Genomic DNA, 22672 nt, shown 5'->3' on the forward strand with positions numbered 1-22672 from the left:
ATAATAGTAGTAAATCTGTTTAATACTATGCAATCACTCAAATAACTTCTTAACAGTTATATTCATTTTTTATTATTATTGTCTCCCCCCCCTAAAATACATATGTCAAGCTGTCTAAAATAAAGACTTTGTACATTAAAACATTGTATAGGAGACGTCATTAATAATAGAAATGAAAAAAAAAAGAATCCATACATTGCATTATTTTACAGTTTCTCCATTTATTCCTAATCTTTTAACTTTCTCTATCAATCCATTAATTGAATCTTGTAATAAGGTATTATCATCATTCATGCCTATTAAGGCTAATTTGTCAGTGATGGATAATATGACATTATTTAATTCATCATTATCCGATTCTTTTCTTAAGAATAAAAAATCTGATAGCCCATGATATGAATCATAAGAAGGTAATCCGTATGTATTAATATGCTTATTTGCTAAATGATTTACCAACACTTGAGTAATCTACTAATGTTGTTAGTTAAAAATTGCAGTATACAGATACTGATTCCCTTATTAAAGTATATTACCGACTTCAAATCTTCATATTCATCTTTTGCACTCTGAGATGTATAATCAACTTCTTTTATAGAATTATGAATTAAATGTTGTGATTGTCGAAGATTATCCATCTTTAATTTTGCTAATAATAAAGGTGTAAGACGAAAAGGATCTGAAGCTGGTATATTTGCCCCTATAAAGTTATCAATACAAGGAATTTTTTTTTTTTTTTTTTTTTTTTTTTTTTTTTTTTTTTTTTGCTTTAAAACATACCAACCTTCTTGTAATAACATTAATACACATTGATAATTTCCTGCAAGTACAGCTTTTAAATAAATATGAATAAATAGAAATAAGAAGAATAGTCATTTAAAAGGCTAATGTTTATAATTATACCCACCCATATGTATCGGTTGAAGTCCATCCACATCTCCCATCCCATTATTAACGTCAGAACCTGCTTGTATTAATAGCTTTGCTATTTCTGTTGCAACTTCAGGGTCATCCTTTCGACTGCAAGCAATATGTAATGGTGTCCTTAGATGTTTATCTCGAATCAGATCTGGGTTTATTTCTGGTAATGCTTCTAATATTTCTTTAACTAGTAAAACAATTTAAGTATAATAATTTAATATATATACTCAACATTTACCATCACCGGGAGGCTTTCGTGCACAAGCATCTAATAATACAGAATCAGAAGGTGCTAATTGAAGTAAATCACGCAATCTATCGACTCTTTTATTCTTTTTTATTTGACAAGTGGTCTTTGTAATTCGATTCTGCATTATAAGTTGTTTAAAAGAAAAGAGAGAAAATAGAATAAATTTACTCCGGAATTTCTTTAATTATGTAATACCTAAAAATGCAAAAAAAAAAAAAAAAAAAAAAAAAAAAAGTTTCATTAAGTATACTTGATGTTAGCCGTATTACTATTTTTAAATATGAGTACAATTGTCAGTAATAGCGAAAATGTTGGCATCTTCTGCTGTGCAGATAAACGACAATGAAATAATATTTATGCAGTCAAAGTGATATTTAGATTTTTACCAGTTATAATAGTCTATAATAGACAATGTATTTTTTTTTTTTTATGTACAAGTCGATAAAGTTCTTTAGTTATTATATCTTGAACTAAAATAAGGATGATTTGTAACATTGTTCATAAAATAAAGAAAAAGAAACTGCGCTGAGACTACTACTACTACTACTATTATTACTACTACTACTACTACTACTACTACTACTATTGTATATATAAATACATGGAATTAAAATGTATTCGAAAGAGTAATCACAGTCGATAACCATTATAGCAGTTCTTTTTTTTTTTCATTAAAGATCAATGAATGATAGTTCTTATTAAATTAAAAACTTATTATTCGCATATTCTATCTGATAAGTTACTTGGATTTTATATATGAAAGAATTAAAGTTGATTAGAGTATTTAAACGTACATGTCCATTGGCTCCATATATGCCTTCACAGGTTAACTTACTCTGTTTGTTATGATAGAAGAAATATATATATATATATATATTAATGTATAAGTTCATATCTCTTCTTCTTTTTTGGACTATGACTATACTGAAAAAGAAGATGTCGTATTGTAAATATAATTGTTTGTTAAATATGAAGGCCTGCAGAGCAGTCATCAAACCGTCTAGAAGAATAGCGCACAAACCCTTCAAAAGATGATTAGACAACTTGATTGCTAGCGTCTGCAATTATTTGAGGAATAGTATCTTTTTTTTTTCACTACTCTTAACAACTAGGCCAAAGCTGTTCTATTGGGTTTTAGTTCTGGAGAGTAAGGTGGTAGGTAAGTGCATTTGTAGCCACGCTCTTTGATCATCTCGCCAATTATTTTACCTGTATGTATGGACGCATTATCCATGATTAAATGCTGTCCCTTTATTTTAGGGAGTTTGTCCATCTCAGCAAGAACTTCTTTAATAAAATTGTCATAGTGTTTGGTTACTGTGCCCTATGTTTATTGCTTCCTACTATCGGCTAGCTTTCTTTTCTATGAAGAAGGCATGGGTTTTCTTAAGCTAATTTTAATCAAGATTTTTAGCAGAAATGGTGCTCAAGATGGAAATTGAATTGACTCTAGCTGGCTGTAAGTACTTTGACTTTGGCAGCCTTCCCTTTTGAAAATCCAAGCCCTGAGTTCTTCTCAGGTTTTCATTAAATCCTAAACCCTAACTTTTCGATAAAAACACAGTTGTTCATAGAGTCAACACCTATCTCTTTCACCGTTTCTAACCATTGCTTTCTCGCTTGGATTCTTTCCGGAGTGTTTCTGTTGAAAAAAAAAAAAAAAAAAAAATACTATTCCTCAAATAATTGCAGACGCTAGCAATCAAGTTGTCTAATCATCTTTTGAAGGGTTTGTGCGCTATTCTTCTAGACGGTTTGATGACTGCTCTGCAGGCCTTCATATTTAACAAACAATTATATTTACAATACGACATCTTCTTTTTTTTTTCAAAAAGCATGTCACTCTTTTCTTGTATTATGCGACATCATTTTAAGGAAAAGGTATAGAAATATGCTTTGATGAATACAACATTATTTTTTAAAATGCGACCTAATAATTTTTTTTTTTTTTTTTTTTTTTTTTTTTTTTTTTTTTTGGTGCAACATTATTTGAGAAAAGGTGAATGTGGAAATTCAGTGTAACCTAGCAAAATTATTAAAGTAATTATAAACAAAACTCAATCCCTTAATTTATTTTTTCTTTTCTTCTTTCTAAGTATAACGAGTTAAATGCTATACTTGATATTTTGATTGTAATAATATCTATAAACATTATACGTGAAAAAAGTTATAAATCTTTTTCTTTATTATTATAATAATAATTAAAATGACTTCAGGTAATAATAAAGGAGAAAAAAAACAAAACAAAACAAAATAAATAAATAAAAGTTTATAAATAAGCCAAAATAACCTTTTATATATAAATCATTCTATAGACGAACATTATATATGTCAAAGGGCTGCAAATGCTATTATTTCTGAAATAGGACCTTTTAGAGTATCAACTGATGCTTTACAAACTATCAACCAATTTTTAGACGAATTTATAGTACTTTTATTGACTTGTTCACTTTCATTAGACTTATCACAGATTAAAACTGCTATTTTCAATTTATTACCATCGACATTAGGAAAGAATGCTATTGTAGAAGCTGAACTAGAGGTTAAATCGTTTACAGAGATAGAGTCCATTGATTACGATCTGTATGAACGTATGCGTAAGTTGGAAGGTTCTCAGTTTCCTATAGAAAAAGCCATCCCTTTATTAAGAGAGAAATGTTTTCAGTATTGTACATTAGCAGATAAGGAAGACCAAATACATTTACAAAGGAGAATGAAACATAATAACGATTCAGTTATCGTCATTTCACCGATTGTAGCTATATATGTCACAACAATTATAGAACATGTAGCAGAATATCTGTTAACAGCTGTAGCAATGACAGCAGAGCATGAAGATACTGATTATATTCGAGTAAAAGAAGTGTTTTTGGCTTTGATTGATGATATTCAATTAGGGCATGTCTTCCAAAAAATGAGTTTAAAAGATAAAATGGAGGTAAGCATGCAGATGAATAAAACTAAAAAGTGGAATGCCTATATATTAAATCTTTTTTATTCTTATTCTATACATATATAGAAAAGAGCTGGAGTATTCCAAAGTTATAGATCACCCTACTTATCATCAATTAGCAGTAGAAAAAGTTATACAACAACAGTTGATAGTAAGTTTTATATGCTATCATGTTTTCTCATATATTTAAATATACTACCTGTTACACAGACGAAACTGAATCTTTTCTCAATATTTCTTTTGACGATCTTGATTTGGACTATCTTGAAGATAATTCACAAACAAGCACGTTATCGGCAAAAATACCCGACATAACTAGACCCCAATCTACCATGTCACATAATACCGTTAATAGTCGAAAATCGACCTACCATCTCTTTAAAAACAATAGAAACTCATTAGCTAATAGTAATGCATCACCACGTGCGTCTGTCTATGACCCAGATTTACCTATTATGAATTTTGATGATTTAATCAAATCAGGAGAAACTGTCAAAGTCTCGCTTACACCAAATAGATTAAAATCCATTGAAACTAAAGATGAGCTTGTGGTTCCTGAACCAAAATGGGAACGACGTTCAATCTCATCACAACGACTCTCTGAACATATTGTGTCAAGACCTTCTTCACCGCTTGCCCGACATAATACAAATTCAAGTCATAATGTCAAAAGTAAACAAAGAGCTTCAAAAACATCTTCTATTTCTTCTTCTATAGCTTCAATATCCAACATAACTACTACAACGACCACTACTACAGCTTCTTCATTAAGTAATGGTTCTTTAGATGATTACCATCAACAGTTATCAATTGAAGTTGCAAAAATTAATATTCGAAACAATGAAACACCTACTTCTCCCCTTAGTAAAAAAAGCTTTATTGTTACAGATTCTAATCGATTTGAAAACCCTCGTGAGGCACCGAAGCCACCGATAACGCCACTTACAGCATTATCACCAAAAAGCAAGACAATGAATACCATTATAGATACGACGCCAAAAAGCATTTATAAGCCGCTACCTTCTAGTTTGTCCAGTCCAACAACTACAGACATTAAACAAAGTAAGGCTTTATCAAAGAATTCGAAATCAACAAATAGCTTGTCTCTTGTAGAGGAACCTACCTCTTCTAATAAAAAGGCCTCTACAATCAGTATAAAATCGCCCAAAATATCCCCCTTTAAACATTCAAGGACATCATCTCCAGAACTGAACGTCCCACAAACATCAAAGTCAAATAATTCGACTAATACTTTTAATACCAATGGAATGATTATTAGAAGAAGTAGTATGAGTAGTAAAAAAAGCAGAGAAAGTTTACGCAAATCAAAAGAAGAAGAAATAAAGCGAGAGCCATCTAATGAACCACCTCTACCGTCAACAACAAAGATTGCTAAAAAGCATTATAACGAAGAAATGATTAAAACTTTAACAGATGAGCCACAAGAATATATAACAGAGTTAAAGTATGTACAAAGCAAAGAAGATATTTTTACCTTCAAACCGGCAAGTACGGTTTGAAAAAAAAAAGAAAAAGAAAAAAGAAAAATTATAATAAATGATACTCTATCTAATAGCACTACTTGTTCTATTACTAGTATTAATAATGCAGTTAAAACTGATTTCAATACAAGTCTATTTGTAAGGTTAAATGATCACCATCTAGAAGATTACAATACAGATACAATTGGCATAAACAGGGTATTCAATAATATAGACAGTGGCAATGGATTGATAACTCAAGATAAAATGAATAATAGCTTGTCTCCTGAAAGGCCTTCAAGTATAGTTGCCAAACGTGTATCCATGCTTGGGAATAATCGACGTCAGTCATTGCATGAAAGTTATGCAACAGAAAAATATAATCAAGATAACTTATTGCATCAACGAGTGAGTGCGTCTATTAAGCAATGGGATGACAAGGTTGAGCAGCGAGAAACTACTGCTACGCCTGTCCCTCATAGACGTTCTGTATTAAGACAATTACAGCTCAGGGAGCAAGAGGAGCAGCGTACTCATGGTGTATTGGACAAAGTATTGAAATTTGAACGTCGTGCTTCTTCTTTGGATGAATTTACCCGGAGGGAACGATTTATGTATCTCCAGCAGGATCCTTCGGTTATTGAAAAAAAGTCAAGTATCTTGACTACAGGTCAAAAACGACTCTACGTTAAACCACTCGTATATCGAGCCTTAGGGATTGATCAAACTACTCAAACTGATTTCCCTGATGATACTATTATAGACAAGGATGAAGAAATTCATGGTAAGGTTGAGGGCGATGAAGAATGGTTTTTACAAGATTGGGATGATCAAGAAGAGGTTACCATTGTGGAATGGCTTCTTGGGGAATAAAATAAATAGTCACACTTATTGCTCTAGCCAATAAGACACAAATACATCATTTCTTATTAAATCTATAATATTTTGGTTTTTTTTTATTATAATTGAGAAAAGAATAATCTCCTTTAAATAACTAATCAAAAAACAAGAAAAAGAAAAGGATGAGTTCATTATTATTACCAACTGTATACCTTGGAGGATGTATTGCTGCAATGAGTGCATTTTCATATGTATATCGCAGGGCAACAAGTAATCATTATTTTTTATTTTATTTTATTTTATTTTTTTATTTTCTTAAATGTACATGTATACAAATGGCTAAACATGCTTTTTAATATTCTTCATTTACAGTGACTCGCTCGATTGAAGCATGGTTCCCAATTAACACACAAAAAGAAGAATATATTGCACTTTTAAATAGTGAATCAGCCATCCCAGAACATCATTTACGTGCAGCCCTTTTGCGTCGAGCCATGGAGGCCGTCCGTCGTCTTATCCAAGTCCAACAAGAAAAGCCTGCTCTACAACAGTTGATGAAAGCAGGTAGCATAGGTGATGATCTTTGGCAGGAGTTTAGTGCAGCTGAACAAGAAATCACAGCCGAGTTACAAGAAATTGCATTAGAGGCCAACACCTTTAAAGAAGGATGGGGACAGACAATCTTTAGTACAGCAGCTCAAATGTTAGAACATGAAAAACAAAAGCAACTGCAAGTAGAAATGAAGGCTATGCTAGAAGAAGAAACACTACGCAAGAAGAAGGAGGAGGAAAGAGAAGCCAAGGAAGCTAAAGAGAATGAAGCTAGACGTGCCAAAGAGGCTAAAAAAGCCGAAGAAGAATTATTGAGAATGGAAGAGCAAGAAAAGAAAGCAGCAGCTGCTAAAAAGAAATAAATCCATGCGCTTTTTTCTATATACATATATATATCAATATATAAAAATTGAATAAAATAAATAAGCTATATTATTTATGGATGAGTTATTCTTTTATATTCTCCTTAAAAAAACAGAAAAAGATAAAAGAAAAAAAAAAACTTGTTTAATGTAGTACAGTAGATTCTGTCAACTATGAATGTCGTTGACGAAGAATCCCAAACATAATAAATCGAAAGTATATAAAGAAGTGTTATTACTTTTATTTTTCTCTTTATTTATTTTTTATTTTTTATTTTTTTCGTAAAATTATGGTGCAATCTTCGGCTCCAATATTTGTTGAACTTGGTATTGTCGGTCCTGATGTGCTAGAAATCATTTCAGAATTAATATCACTTGTTTGTATTTCAGCATTATCAGCAGCTATTGGATCAAAGACATTTGGAGAGAGCTTAAAGACAATAAATTATGGTCGTTTTTTAGTTATTCTGCTTTATTTAGTATCTTGGGCCTTTGCAGTTACATCTGTTGTAGTTGTGTCTACTAATAATAGTAATATAGAATTACTAAATAGAGCCCCCTAATTTTCTGATTGATTTTTTCCCCCCTTCGTAACTAGATAATATAATTTCATGTACTCTAGGAATGCTTTCCTGCGATATATTTTATGCTGGGAGTAAAATTATAATTTATGCTTGGTTAATTGAACGTATTCATCTTGTTACTGCAGTAAAAACATCTCGTTTTAAAACATGTCAATATAAAGCTCATATAGGGCTTTTATGTCCATATATTATTATATTCGTCCTGATGGTATATTCCAGATTATAGATAGATCATAATTGTATGTTAACATAATCTTTTAGTTAACTTATAGAAATATATATCTCGAATCTGATGGAAAATGTACTATTGGTCTTCAATTAGTTGCAAGTGTTCCTTTACTTGTAAGTTATTTTTTTTTAAAAAAAAGGAGGGGCTTGTATAGTATTCAGATGCTAATATCTATATACATGTACATATATACATATTTGTATATTGATAAATTAATACATAGGTTTACGATTTTGTAAGTACATACAAAAATCTATTTTTTTCTTCTTCTCTAAAATGAGTATTCAATATTTGGTTGGTATTTAGATACTTAATTTGTACTTGACTTGGCTCTTTATGGCACCTTTAATGAATGTTGGCTTATCCTCAAAGGTGAATTGGAAGAGGTCAAAGCTGTATAGAGTAGCACGTCATACTTTGGTCGCCTCTATTGTATCTCTATTAATCTCATTTGTGAATGTATTAGTTGTTGTTATTACACATGGTCATGAAAGGGGTTTGGTTTGTCTTACAATGTGTACACTAGATGTGACGGTAAGATTTAATTGATTATTTTAACTCATGAAGCTAAATAAATATGTATATACATATATGTGTATAACGCTATATAGATCAATGCAGTAACTGTCTATTGGGTAAATATATATATATATATATGAATATTATATATATTTATATATGTTAATATATACAAGTTATTGCCCTTATTATAACTCTATAAAATAGGTTACAACAAATCGTCGTACAAATAAAACCAAAAATACAAGTGGGAGAGGCAACAAACCTTTTCGTGAATCAGAAGATCGTATCTCGGCTGAACTTACTTTTGATGCTCAAGAGCCACAAAATCATGATAATATTTCTAAATATGAGTTTGCTTCTATACATTTAGACCGTGATAGTAAACTAAACATGAATGAAGATGATAGTGGCGAAAGTGTTAGATCAATACAGATTTCGCAACTAAGTGCAAAACCATTACACCGTTATTAATTCTAATTTTGCTTTTTCTAATAAAATATATAAGACCAGTTTTGTTATCAAGGTAAACATGTATAAAGTAGTTTATTAAGATTATAGTGGCTCTATATAAATATATGTAAATATGTATATATAAAACAAAAGACTTTATAAAATAGTATAGGGTAGCAGTATTATTTGATAATAGCAAACAATAATATTACCGTGTTTAGTAAGATATAATATTTGACCTAGTAATTCGTGAGCAATACATAGCCCATTAGAGAGTCTCATGGTACGCTATTAACCAATTTCAAGGAAAGTACATACACACACACACACACACACACACACACACACACACATAAACAAAACAAAAAAAAATCGCAATAGAAATTATATTTTATCTTAAACATATAAAAAGAATAAAAGGGTAATTATACTACTTGTCTTCAGCATGCTTTTCTTCGGACGTAATTGGTTCTCCATCAATATTGTTTGAATCAGCTTGATACTGTTGTTGACCATAATATTGCTGATACCATTTATAATAAGCTTCTTGTTGTTCTGGCGTAAGTTGTTGACCATTATAATATTGATTATAGTAAGCTGTATAATCAAAGTTTGTTTGCTCATCTGAGTCATTTGTCTTGCTTTGACCGGAAGAGGGATAGGCGTCTTTTGATTGAGCAGGATCATTTCCTGATAAAGTGTTATCATATTCTGGATATTGTTGATAAGCTATATAAAATATAAGTCAACAGTATATTAAAATTATCACTAATATCATTTTCTTACAAGAACCATCATTATAATACTGTCCATAATATTGATTATATTGCTGCTGATAATCATATCCGCTTTCATCATATTGATCATATTCTTGCTGTTGAGGCTTGTATCCTCTTGAATTATATCTTCCTTGATTAGCCTAATTTATAATATAATTAACTACAGCCAACACAATAATGCAAAGACTCATTTTACCTCTGCTATTTTATTTTCGATAAGTTGCTTTGCAATAGAAACGCAATTAGGATCACCTTATTGTTACAATTATAAGTACAAATATAATAACTTTTTAAAACGCTTACCTACCAGATATATTTACAGTACGTTCAGTAGAATTGGGATCTGCCTGCGTATCAATCTTTACACAAGCACCTGATTGATCCTGTATAGACCGAATAGTTTCTCCACCTGATTAAAAATAAAACAAAATAAAATAAATTTGCTATGAACTGCGTAAAAATAAATAAATATATTTACCTCTTCCAATGATAAGACCAACGATTGATACAGGAATATTTATAGAGGCGTGCTCTTCATCCGATTTTCCTATACGACTACTATAGCCATTATTGCCTTGTTGATTATTTGCATTCCAATTTCGAGTAGTAGTTGACTAAAATAAAGAAGTTAAACAAACTATATATATATATATAAAGATATATTATATGTTATTACGTTATTATTTCCATAAACAATGTCTTCAATAAGTGATTTTGCAGCTTGAATAGCAGATTCAGATCCTATTAGAGTAATCATTCGCTCATTATGTTGATTATCTGAAGCAATTATAATATTGGCTTTGCTACGCTTCTTAAAGTCGCGAATTGTTTCGCCACCACGTCCAATGACAAGACCTACTTTATTTGCAGGAATCTGGATAGTTGTTGAAGATTCATTTTCTTGATCATTATTACTGCTGCCTGAATATCGATCATTTTCGTTTGATTGAGCATCAGATACCATTTGGCGAATCATATCACGAGCAATAGCTATTTGATCTGATTCACCATATAAATAAACAACTCTTTCATTACCAACAGGATCTTGAAAAAAAAAAGGGCTTAAGTTATACATAAACATATAAATTAGTTTCCTTACCATTAGCAAATTGGACCTTAGTGACACCAGACATACGTTCAATCTTTTTTAGATTTTCCCCCCCTTTGCCAATTAGTAAACCAACCAAATGATTAGGAACACTATATTCTTCTTGTTTTTGAGAATTATACGAAGATTTTCGTTCCTCTGAACCAAGACCATATCTTCGTGATTCTTTAACATCATCTAATTAAAAGAAAAAGTTATAAAAAATAAAAAGTGATGGGGAAGGTAAGACATACAAGACGGTCTTGAAGAACCACCATCATATGCACTTCGTTTACTGCCGTAATCATCTTGAGAGGATTTAGTTGTAACAGAGTTATCATCGCTATAGCTTCTTTTAGTACCTATAAAAAAAAAGTTAGTTTTACATCGAAATAGTAGTAAACAACATGTACCAGTTGATAAATGAGAACTGACAGAAGAGGATCCAGCAGTTGATTGCCGTTTCAACTTTTCAGCAATAGCCCTTGCTTTTAATAAAGCATCATTAAAATCAATAGAAGAAGACTTTTCTGAAGTTAAAGATGGCGGTGGGGGAACCGCTGAATAATTCTTTTCTGTCATAATTAAGTAATAAAGAATAATAATAATAATAATAGTATTAATAATAATAATAATAATAATAATAATAATAAAAAAAAAAAAAAAAAGACAAAGGTGGGTATTAAGACAGTCACCTGCTATGCTTATAAAGCTGGAAAATTTGCTTCTCAATCATTGTTATTATTTTATAATGAGATTAAGAATGCAAGTCAATAAATGGTTTCAAGCTTTAATACCAGTATGCAATGGTGATAAAAGTCATGCTAAAAGACAGCTTATTTGGCTTAAAGAAAAAGTTCTGATAGAGAATAATAGAAATCAGTCATTACCTCTAAGTTCTTTATCACAAGCAGAACAAGATTTGCTTGATTCATATATTGAGCAACGCATCAAGAAGCATAAACCTTTACAATATATATTAGGTAATTTAGTTGATATTAGAGTATATACTTAGTATTCATATTATTAGGTAGTCAGCCATTCTGTGAGTTGGATATCGTAACACGACCTCCTATATTGATCCCAAGGTAAACTAAATACTATCTGTTTACTTTTTGAAGACTTCTTATATTATTAGATTTGAGACGGAGGAATGGATTATGAAAGTATCTAATTTAATATCTGATCAGTTATCAAAAGGACAACGATTGTCACAGCCCTTGGAAATTCTAGATGTTGGTACAGGTACTGGCTGTATAGCACTTGCTCTAGCAAGGCATTTACCCAGGGACTCTGCACATGTGACTGGTATTGATATTTCTAGTGAAGCTATCGCATTAGCTAATCAAAACTATCATAATTGCAAACAGTCTTTAAATAACACAGTTAGTTTTAAAGAAATCGATGTTTTCAAATTAAACCAGCAGCCAAACATGATTGTATCAAATCCTCCGTATATTACTACAAATGAATATAAGGATCTAGAACCAGATGTCAAAGATTGGGAAGATCCAAGGGCTTTGGTAGCAGCAGAAGAGGGAACATTTGTACATAAGCGGATTATTGAACTTGCAAAAGAGTGTCGACCTGTATTTAAAGATATACCTTATCTTTTTATGGAAATCGGAGGTAGACATCAAGTTGAGATATTGAAAACACAAATGAGTAAGAATGGATTTCAGAATATTGAAGTTTGGAAAGATTTTGCTGATAAAGATAGAGTCATTTTAGGTTATTAATAACAAGCTTTTTTTTTCATTCTCTTCTAAATGCATATACAAACATATTTTAATTAAAGATGCCTATAAAGAATATATAACAGAAAGCTTCGTTTATACAATTATTCCTATTTAAAGTCGTATGACCTTTTATAAAATAAACCTTGTGTGAGTCCCAATCAAAGAAAAATCATATGGCATAAAATGATACTAGAAAAATAAAGTTTTTTTTTATTATTATTTCTTCTACATAATCTACATTGAATCTCCTCCGCCCTCTTTTTTCTTTTCACTACTTTCCTCTTCTTTCTATCAGAATCATGGCAATAAAAGGTCCTATATATTGGTATGTATTATTAAAAAAAATCTATCTATCTATCTATCTATCTATCTATCTATCTATATAAATATATACACATATATGTACATATATACATGTATTTAAATAATGATATTGTTACAGGGCTGTTGTGCCATTCACAATTATTACAGTATTTACTATTTCTAAAGCTGGTAATAAACCATCCCCATCACAGCATCCTATACGATTTATACCATCAGGAGAACCTCAATTTGATTCAGCAAATATGGATAGAATTCGTGCTGACTGGCATTTAAAAAATAATGGAATTGGATTACGAGATGTTAGGTATATATTAAATAATTTTAATAGTAATGATAACATATTTTGTTTCTAAGGGTACATGTTATATAGTCGAAGTGGAGGAGGTGTTTAAATTGTATTGTGTCTGCATAATAATAAAACTTTCTTCCCCCACAAAATAAATTATATTTTTCCCACATTCAAATTTTTTTTTGTTGCTTGCTGTCTTGTTTTGAAATTTGTACTTTTATGAAGCCATTGTGTAGGACCGTTATAATATTTACCGAGCAAATACTTTCCTTTAATTGTTAACTGAGCTTCATCATGTAAATGTTGAGTAGCCCTAGATAAGGCATGTGAGTTTATATAAGGTAATGAATTATCCTCGGTGGTGGGTGATTCATCATTATTTTGATTTATCTTTTTAGTCTTTCGAAGTCTGCAAATTAAATTTGATTCAGTGGACTAATTACCATATTCTATATGTGTTTTTATACTTACTTTGACCAAAGATGACTACTTTTTTTAGATCCACTTTCTGAGCTTACATCTTCAGATCGAGCCGAATACAATGATACTGTATCTAATATATCTTCTAGTTCATCATTTCTGGAACTTTCTGAATTAGTGTCATATGATATGGGTTGGTGTCTCACGTCTGTTACATATGTGGGCGTGCTATAGATAGAAATACTTGATTCAATTGGTTTTGTATTTTCTCGTGGATGTCGTCGAAGGAGTTTTTCTTTAAGCAAAGCTGGACTATTATGTAATAACGCAGCTCTCATAAAGTCTAAATAAAAGGGACAAAAAAAGGGACAAAAAAAATTATTATCGATGGAGGAAATATAAGTAATTTTATGTTACCTCTCTTAATATTTGATACTAATTCGAACCATGACCATGTCTCATTTCTAAATTCTAACGTTGGTTGTTCAAAGGCAAAATCTCGCAAGTCTTCAAGGTTTTTTTCTTTTGGACCCTTATTTTTTTTTAATTATTATTATTATTATTATATATTTTTTTTTAAAATCATTTGAAAGCTTACTTGATAACTTAGACAATGTCTGGCTCCTGGTATCTTAACTAGAATAAATGTACGATTACTTGAAGCTCTCTTCTTCATAACAGATAAATCATCAATTATTCTATTTTTTGCTACTATTTTATATGCTGTAGTTTGCTTTTTGTTTTTCTTTAAACCTCGTGAATTAGAAGTAACTTCATCAGATGTTTCTTCTCTTTTGAAAGAATTGTTAACTGTACTACAACTTGTTGTATTATTAAGCTGTTGTAAATCATTTGATAGATTATTACTACTTTGTATAGAAAGTGAAGTGGAAGAATTCTGAGCTTCGGCCATTGATTTCACTGCATTGTTGTCTAATTTTTCACCATAACCTGACTGAAGTGAAACTAAAGAAGATGGTTGATCTATTGCAAGATCAAATTCTAAAACTGTAGAAGCTGTAACTTCATGTTGCTTTTGTGTTTTTTCAGGAGGAAAAAGATAATATGCTAATTCTTTACCAAAACTATATGTCATCTGTAATCTTAACGGATGTAAATTGATTTCTAAATGTTGTGTCACAGGGATACCTCCAACTGGTGCTAATGATACAAAATAGCAACGCAACATTTTATGTCTAGAGAAATCGTATGGCTTGTGTGAATCAACATAAGGTCCAAGGACATCCACAAAGACGGGTGACCGAGATAAATTTTTAACTTGGATTATATCCACCTCTAATGTATTGATTGATGAATGATCCTCTTTACTAACAAAATCATATGTAAAATTATTCAGCATACATTCACAAAGTGGCCTTTCATTGTTAGTAAGCATTTCCCATTCAATTTGTCGAGCACAAAAAACAAATTTGAGATTGGTTTTAGGTTCGTGGTAATCTTTTTTCTGATTGCTCTGCATCAATTTAATAGCTTCCATACCTAAATAAAGCTCTTCTAGGGTATCATACAATTCTAGACGAATTGTCTTGAATTCCTCTAGTTGTTGACTATCCAAAAGAGATCTATTTTGACAGTACTGATCACGGGCATATATTAAATGTCGTGCCTTTTGTTGCAAACCAATAATTTTTTCCGTAGCTTCAAACATGCTTGAGCGATCAGCAGCCATCATGATTTCGCGAAGACGAGCAAGACGCTCCTTTTTAGCAGGCTCCTTATATAACAAGAGATCTGTAGCAACTTGATAGATAGCATTATACTGTGCTGAATCAGCAATGAGTTTAAGTTTAGGAAAATTAAGCTGTACAGAATCACATCGGTCTTCAAATGGGTGAGCTTGTGAACATACATTAGAGTTTGCTTTAATTCTTAATGGGTTATACTTATCATACTGTAATGTAGCTGCAATTTGATCGCCAATACGCTGAAATTTATCTGAGCTTTTGACATAGTTAATTAGCATCTCTGGAGGAATCCAAGCAAGCCAATTATCACTTTCTTTAGCCCCATAATGATTATCTAGCAATAAATCTACGCTATCAAACTGTTCCTTTTTAGCAACAAAGAATTGAAGGTTATCAAGACTCACAATTGTTCTGTGCTTCACGATTTCCATTTCAACATCTGGATCAGATTCATCAATGATATTAAAACCCTTGACTTGTGTTCTTTCATTGGCCACAAGCACAATATTGTTTACATCACAATCACTCTGTAAGCTGATTTGTGGGTTGAGTAAGTCTATCAAATAACTACTCTTCATCACGTAATCATTTGGAATCGTCTTTAGCTGCATCAGTGGATTATTGACATTTTCACTAAGTGAAATATCTACCTCATCTTTTTGAGTGGTTGACTGTTGCTGCTCAGTTTCATTAGAGACATAAAATGTAGAACTTTGCTCTGCTAGCAGTTTATTGATTAATTCCTCTACTATCGAAGCATTCATATCGCCTTCGTTATCATCTAAAACAAATTGTTTATATTGGAAATCAATTGTATCAATTAAATCTCTCAAAAATTTAGCTGTACGTGATGTCATATAGTAAGCAAGTGCACGGCGATGATCTCGAAGATCCAAACCATGATAGACAATATTTCGTATTGAATTATTCCATAATATTTGTGGATTATGGGCAATATAGCGTACTTTAAAATGCCCCATTAATTCTTCCCATTCTGTCAATGAATCTTTACCAAAAATTGTAGATGTTGAATACATATCTGTCTTCTTAACAAAAGTCTTATTTTGTACAGTAAGTTCCTTTAAATATTCTTGAATCATATGTCTTTTTTCATATAAGATTCTAGTTTTTTCCACAGTAGTATCAGACTATATATATTTATATATATATGTATATACATATTTAATTAAAATCAAAAAAAAAAAAAAAAAAAAATAGAAAAATAAATATAATTGAATACCATTTCTTTTAGATGTAATTTCTCTTTTTCTTCACTAGCTTGAAGTTGCTTTGTTTCAATATTATGAAGACGGGTTTGATGTTTTCTAATTTGTATATCTATGCTGTTGCATCTATCTTGAAGCAAACTCATTTGCATCTCTCGCGTACCAATAGCAGTTCCAAGAATACAATTATGCGTTTTATCTAAATATCTGTTTCTGTATAAATCATCTCGATTAATTTGACGAAGATAATAGATACATGGTACAAATGCAAAAGGGAGGATTTGGATGGTCGGCAAAATATCTGGTGTAGTTACACCGATTTCTACAAAATCATCCAGATCTATCCAGTCTGCTGAATCTAAATCATTCTTGAGCTGACAATTTAAACCTTCCATCATTTTCAATCCACTATTTTCATGTAATAGATAATCATCTTCCATTGGAGTAGGGTTATTAACATTTTCTATTTCAACATTACCAGTGTAACTTGCTTTTACTGCACGCAAATCTACACTTTTTAATTGAACTTCTGCTTCAGTGAATGGCCAGTTAGCTTTTAGACGTTTCTGATCCAACTTATAATCTGAAACATTAACAATGACTCGTCTCTGATGAATATCCATACTAAAATTCTTTACAAACCCTTTTAGACCTACAGAATCACCTAATTCTTCTGCTATCGTCTCTTCGCTTACTACATTCTCATCTTTGATAAAATAACCTACAATCAGGGGACTTACAACGACTTTATATTTCATTGTACTCATATGTCGACCAAATTTTTGAGTAGGACGAGTGTCAGTTTTAGGGAAAAGTGATCCATCACGTAGCGGATAACTCATGGCACCACCAAATAATCGAAACCAGTTCACAAAATGGTCGATAAATCCAGGTGATAAATGCATGGAGTTACCTGTTACGGGCCCTTGATCAGCATCATATGAGGATAATTTGATAATGCTCAAAGAGAAATGAATAAAATCGGATCGAAAGCCCTTATATGCATCATAATCCTAAATAAGCAAAAAATTAGATTTTTTTTTTAATAAACAGATGAATGCGTATTTACCTTTTGATGTACGTTCTGAGGCGTTTTATATTTAACTTTATAATGTGGTAAAAAATGTAACAGTCGCTCTTTATGTACTTCTCGCGCTTCTGGCATCACATCATTGTTCTCATCACATATTTCACAATCACACATACGTTCTAAATGGCATCCTAACCCCATTCGAATACCCCCAGATAATTTGAGCGCCATTTTTACAAAACGTGATTTGTTACTGGATGAGTTTAAAGTAGAGCTAGATACAGAATGATGCACACTACGCATCTCCTGTTTACCTATTTGATTTACAGTCATAATATAAGGTGAAATATATCCTCCTCGCAAAAGATCAGGCACACCAAATGCATAATCTTGACTAATAATTTGCATAAACTCTCCTTCTGGATTTTTGTGCCCTATTAACCAGACAACATTATTTCGCCAAACTTTCGCAAGCCCAAAGCCCTTCTGGCTCATATCATACGGATCACGCGTGCCTTTCATTACTACTGCAAGATCACCACCACCAATAAATGAGATCTTTGTTTGTGTATGTATCAGCAACCTAATTTTATCCCAAAATCCAATCTTTTGTGAAGGATCTATAGGAGGCTTTGTGAATGTGTCCAGAACACGTGTTATATCTTGAATAGCAGGCTGATAAGGAACAGACCAGCAAATATAGGATAAAGCAGAATTGTGAACATCAATATTAACCACAGAAAAGAATTTAAGTGGTGTACTAATACGCACAATATCCATTGAATAGTTATTTATAATAGGCACATGAATACAACGTGTGGCATCTTGATCTCCCATATCATCGCCCAAGACATAATCACCAGAAAGTGTCCAAGCATACGGTTCTTCATTGTCTTTTGTAGCAGGTACTAAAATAAAGGGGATAGGATAGTCTCGGATTTGCGCCCATGTCTCTCCAGATTTCCAATTTAGATGGAATGGTATTAGAGTAGAAAGGGGTGTATCTATTGGCTGTCCATTACCAACATTATACATAAACTGTCGAGTACTATCAAGTTCAAATGTAGGAGGACTGAAATAAATTGATGAATGTTTGATGGTGATATCTAATAAAGGTGGATATCGTGGAAGATCAACAATATCAATAGAAAACATTTCAACAAGAGATTGAACTTTATCAGTAGTAGTGTCAAATGTTGTATCAAATTGGTCAGCCATCATGTTATATCTATAATCTCCACTGCGAATTTGATTATAAAACTTTACTTCTTTCGAGATAGCCGTATCAATATGTCGTCTCCATGACTTTGAATTATGCTCTTGTAAGCCTTGCCATGCCTCGTTAACTCTTGCATCTGTCTCTTCCGTCACAGGCCCTATATAATAAATAGTCAATTTATATGTATTTGGTTTTGCCAATTCTTTTTTTTAAATTAATAATAATAGTAATAATAATAATCTCTATACCTTTTTCAGGACTGATATTTGAATTTTGCATTAATGAGTGAGCTTTTAATTCGAACGCATCTTGAATTGCTATTCTATTGGCTTGTTCAATTAAACCCGTTCTCCAAATCAGCCTTAGTTTTGCCTCAAATGGGTCATCCTCAAATTGGATTGTAAATAATCCACACTTTAGACGTATATTTGGTATTAAAGTAGCTGTCTTCTTCTCTTGGGGTCCATAAAATAAAAATGTGATATTTTTAGATATTCGAGCATGAATAGCTTTAATGAACTTTACAAGAGTTACTGCGCTATCTACGATATTACAGAGTTCATAACTGTAAGGAATTCGCAAATAAAGTTTTTTCATTGAAAGCTGATTTATTTTTGTATTCTCATCATTATTGTCTTTTTCAATACAGAAACTCACATCATCCATCTCAAGTAATTGATCCCATCGATTTGTTTGTTGAGGTGCAACACCGTACAGTGTTAAATTTTGGACAGCCATTGAGGGTATCTGCTTTTGTTCTGTCCATTCAATTTTAAAACCATCCATACGTGAATATAATTCTGTAGAATCAGAAAGAGTAATATGAACATCAAAACGCATGATTTGGAATTGATAATCATGTACAATTACTTTGTTCTCCTTGACTTTACTAGATTTAATTGGCGATGTAGGGACTTTGGTGAAAATTTTCTTCATATTCTTTAAAGTTGAAACAATGGTGACTAAACTAGCATAGTGGTTTGCAATAGAATACTCGACACCGATTTTCTTAAATATTGTAGAGGTTTTAAGAATGATATGTTCTGCCTCAAGTATTACTTTAGCATTTGTAATGATTTGAGGAACCCATAATAGGATAGACTTTTGATCTTCTTGGTTATGGGATTTAAAGACTCTTTCAACGATCATATGTTTAAATACCAAGTGTGAATCACCCAAAGACATATTTTCATTTGCTAAAATTGATTCCTGTATGTTTTTTATTGTAGACATATTACTAGAAAAGGAGGAAGCAGTATATGTTCCAATAAACGATAAAGTAATTTCTTGAACCAATACTATGATATTTACGTAAATGTCCTTTTCCGGAGCATTATCAAGGTACCCGGTCGGCACTTGTCTTTTCCCTTTAAGTCCTCGATCCAGACCACCAAATACAATAGTGAATTCTGTCATATTAGCATTCATTTTCAAATTAGATAAATATCTGAAATCATTCGATTTTGCTGTAGAGTCAGTTTTATCCTTTCTTATAAATTGGTTCAAGACCTTGTTAATCCAAAATTCAAGCTGGTTTTGGTTGGACAAATTAATAAAGGGATGTTTAATATCTATATCTGCATTCATATAATGTATATTTTTTTGTTTTAGAGCACCTCCCATAAAACAAGTGTCGATTTTTACGCCAAAATATTCCACCAAAACAAAATTCTTTGAGTTATATATAGTGTTGTCATCATTTGATGTATCAAAGCAAGTACTTTTAACCTCTAATTTTGTGTGTACATTGTAATTCCATACCAATTTGTTATGTGAAATCTGGTAATTATTCTTTGGTTTCCAAGTGCGTCTAAATAAATTGGTCCAAGAAGGCCTCGAATGATTTTCAGGACGCTTAGGGTTACTTGAATCAGCTTGAAATTTATTCGAATCATCTACAAATGAGTCAGAAAATTTCGATAAAGAAGAAGTACTCTTTTGTGCATCATATTTCCCATTCATTTCGAAATTGATAAATGCCCAAGATATGACGCCTATAGGTTCACTTTTAAAAATAACCGAGGGGCTTTCTATAGAAATCGATAAAGTGCCCTGAGGTAAATTATAAGATTCAGTTTGCAATTGCTTTTGTTTGTCTTCTTGAGAGGATTGTAAAGACTGTTCTCGGTTTTCGTATATATTTAACTTTTCTAATATATTTATTTTTGATAGATTGATACATAACTGCGGTTTAATGACTTCCAGTAACACATTGATATGCTTCTTACTGGGTCCCAAACTATTAACGGAAGAGCCCTCTAAATTAATTGGAGATGGGTTAAGATCTGTTGTAATAGGCAATATTTGTGAAAGATTCATCGTAAATTTCATATTTGGTAAGTTAAGTAGTCCTATCTCATCAACTGTAGTAGAATTTGATCTATCACTGATAACCCAAGAAGCCAGTTGACAGGAATACTGAAGCATGAACTGATTCTCAAAGGTGCCAAAAATTTCGATCTGTTTAAACTTTAAATTAGAAAAGCAGGCATTTGAGTGGTCTATTTCGAGATTTGTTGTATCGATAATAATAGACATAGAACGGAATATTTGAACAACAAATGACCTCTGTTCCGAAATATTCTTCGTACCAACTATAGAAGAACTATTGTTGCCATTTGTTTGCATCCCTTGCTTCATATTCTGTATCGTATCCAATAAAGGTCTTAGTTTAGATTTTAAAATATCAACCTTGACAATACAATCAATATCTTTAAGTTTAACGCATCCAGCAGATAAATGACAAGAAACGGTAAGATGGCCACCAGATGGTAAAACCAACATGTCATTTAAATGATTGCTGCCAACTGTTATAGGTCCTAGTCTAATTGTGATTTCAAAAGATTTTTCTTTAAATAGATGCTGAGCACGCTTTAAAGAATGTCGCTGATATTGAACTGAAGATCTAGTTGAAGAAGAAATAGTGGCGTATAAAATAGAACTAAAATTGATATGTTCAATTGAAATTGATGAATTTTCAATGTCCAAAATAAAATTATTGACTTGAACATCAACATAATTTGCTAGGCCTGCCATTAGTAATTGAGCGGGTAAAGCAGAAATCAATTTTATAATGTTTTTGAATGCTGATAGCGAATACCACCAAGGTATCTTATTAAGCGAAGAACTCACACGAGAGAGTTGTTTATTTAGCTGGTTAGATTCCTTTTTATGTTTTGCTTTTTTAAGAGCAATCAGACTATGTAATTGAATATGAAGATTCTCTATATAAATAGTAATGTATGGAGTAGGTGATGACAAACTTAAATCATTTCGTAGCCGTAATTTAAGTTTGCCTATGTTGATAGAAAATAATGGGTTTTCATTAGATTTATGATGATATTGAATATTAAGGATCGAAAGGAAACCCATGCTTGCAAATCGAAAATGAAAGCAGAATGCAAGTATTGATCTAATACAGATTAGAGCTAGCAATAAAAACAATATGATCAAAACATAATGATACAAATTCATCTTGGCTTGGATCTAAAAGTAGACGTTAGTATTTGAATATGTTTAACGTCAGCTTTTATACTTTTGAACAATAGGGCTTAAAGAGGTAGTAAATGCCATATAAAACAAATTAATATACACAATATCATTTACCTAAAATAACTGTTTTCAGGCGATCTGGAGTTGAAAATCGAGCATACATATTAAAAAAAAAAAAAAAAAAATCGGCCGAAACATATTATTGTTATAACTGTTGATT

At 31.5% G+C, this 22672-nt stretch overlaps 8 protein-coding genes across 8 annotated transcripts; 5 read left to right on the forward strand and 3 right to left on the reverse strand.

Moving 5' to 3' along the window:
• Nucleotides 1-201: 201 nt before the first annotated feature.
• On the reverse strand, nucleotides 202-1292 carry BX663DRAFT_439754 (uncharacterized protein; the record flags this gene model as incomplete). The annotated part of the gene is made up of 5 exons (XM_051523346.1): nucleotides 202-468; nucleotides 534-646; nucleotides 782-829; nucleotides 905-1105; nucleotides 1157-1292. 5 exons carry the CDS (start codon nucleotides 1290-1292, stop codon nucleotides 202-204), a joined length of 765 nt encoding a protein of 254 aa, XP_051380334.1.
• A 1969-nt stretch (nucleotides 1293-3261) lies between these two features.
• On the forward strand, nucleotides 3262-6561 carry BX663DRAFT_518355 (uncharacterized protein). The gene is made up of 5 exons (XM_051528863.1): nucleotides 3262-3384; nucleotides 3484-4106; nucleotides 4188-4272; nucleotides 4332-5586; nucleotides 5698-6561. The coding sequence occupies exons 1-5, from the start codon at nucleotides 3375-3377 to the stop codon at nucleotides 6473-6475; spliced, it is 2751 nt and encodes a 916-aa protein (XP_051380335.1). The 5' UTR covers nucleotides 3262-3374; the 3' UTR covers nucleotides 6476-6561.
• A 128-nt stretch (nucleotides 6562-6689) lies between these two features.
• On the forward strand, nucleotides 6690-7545 carry BX663DRAFT_518359 (Pre protein translocase subunit Sec66-domain-containing protein). The gene has a single exon (XM_051528864.1). It carries the CDS (start codon nucleotides 6937-6939, stop codon nucleotides 7354-7356), a length of 420 nt encoding a protein of 139 aa, XP_051380336.1. The 5' UTR covers nucleotides 6690-6936; the 3' UTR covers nucleotides 7357-7545.
• A 94-nt stretch (nucleotides 7546-7639) lies between these two features.
• Nucleotides 7640-9268, forward strand: BX663DRAFT_518362 (uncharacterized protein). The gene is made up of 7 exons (XM_051528865.1): nucleotides 7640-7887; nucleotides 7955-8148; nucleotides 8202-8282; nucleotides 8393-8404; nucleotides 8476-8703; nucleotides 8781-8804; nucleotides 8896-9268. Exons 1-7 carry the CDS (start codon nucleotides 7647-7649, stop codon nucleotides 9160-9162), a joined length of 1047 nt encoding a protein of 348 aa, XP_051380337.1. The 5' UTR covers nucleotides 7640-7646; the 3' UTR covers nucleotides 9163-9268.
• A 303-nt stretch (nucleotides 9269-9571) lies between these two features.
• BX663DRAFT_488552 (uncharacterized protein) lies at nucleotides 9572-11589 on the reverse strand (the record flags this gene model as incomplete). Its single annotated transcript, XM_051524821.1, has 9 exons — nucleotides 9572-9870; nucleotides 9928-10060; nucleotides 10117-10172; nucleotides 10228-10329; nucleotides 10399-10534; nucleotides 10597-10964; nucleotides 11020-11205; nucleotides 11262-11369; nucleotides 11421-11589. 9 exons carry the CDS (start codon nucleotides 11587-11589, stop codon nucleotides 9572-9574), a joined length of 1557 nt encoding a protein of 518 aa, XP_051380338.1.
• Nucleotides 11590-11684: 95 nt separating this feature from the next.
• Nucleotides 11685-13020, forward strand: BX663DRAFT_518384 (S-adenosyl-L-methionine-dependent methyltransferase). Its single transcript, XM_051528866.1, has 3 exons — nucleotides 11685-11990; nucleotides 12038-12095; nucleotides 12146-13020. The coding sequence occupies exons 1-3, from the start codon at nucleotides 11708-11710 to the stop codon at nucleotides 12744-12746; spliced, it is 942 nt and encodes a 313-aa protein (XP_051380339.1). The 5' UTR covers nucleotides 11685-11707; the 3' UTR covers nucleotides 12747-13020.
• Nucleotides 13021-13477, forward strand: BX663DRAFT_518388 (uncharacterized protein). Its single transcript, XM_051528867.1, has 3 exons — nucleotides 13021-13071; nucleotides 13189-13374; nucleotides 13441-13477. The coding sequence occupies exons 1-3, from the start codon at nucleotides 13046-13048 to the stop codon at nucleotides 13460-13462; spliced, it is 234 nt and encodes a 77-aa protein (XP_051380340.1). The 5' UTR covers nucleotides 13021-13045; the 3' UTR covers nucleotides 13463-13477.
• Nucleotides 13478-13512: 35 nt separating this feature from the next.
• BX663DRAFT_554243 (golgi-body localization protein domain-containing protein) lies at nucleotides 13513-22332 on the reverse strand (the record flags this gene model as incomplete). Its single annotated transcript, XM_051531507.1, has 7 exons — nucleotides 13513-13768; nucleotides 13831-14122; nucleotides 14197-14311; nucleotides 14378-16633; nucleotides 16726-17724; nucleotides 17781-19117; nucleotides 19209-22332. The coding sequence occupies 7 exons, from the start codon at nucleotides 22330-22332 to the stop codon at nucleotides 13513-13515; spliced, it is 8379 nt and encodes a 2792-aa protein (XP_051380341.1).
• Between the last annotated feature and the right edge of the window lie 340 nt (nucleotides 22333-22672).

Source organism: Cokeromyces recurvatus (genome assembly GCF_025118155.1).
Source record: "Cokeromyces recurvatus strain NRRL 2243 chromosome Unknown BX663scaffold_24, whole genome shotgun sequence".
In the NCBI taxonomy this organism is placed as follows: Eukaryota; Fungi; Mucoromycota; class Mucoromycetes; order Mucorales; family Mucoraceae; genus Cokeromyces; species Cokeromyces recurvatus.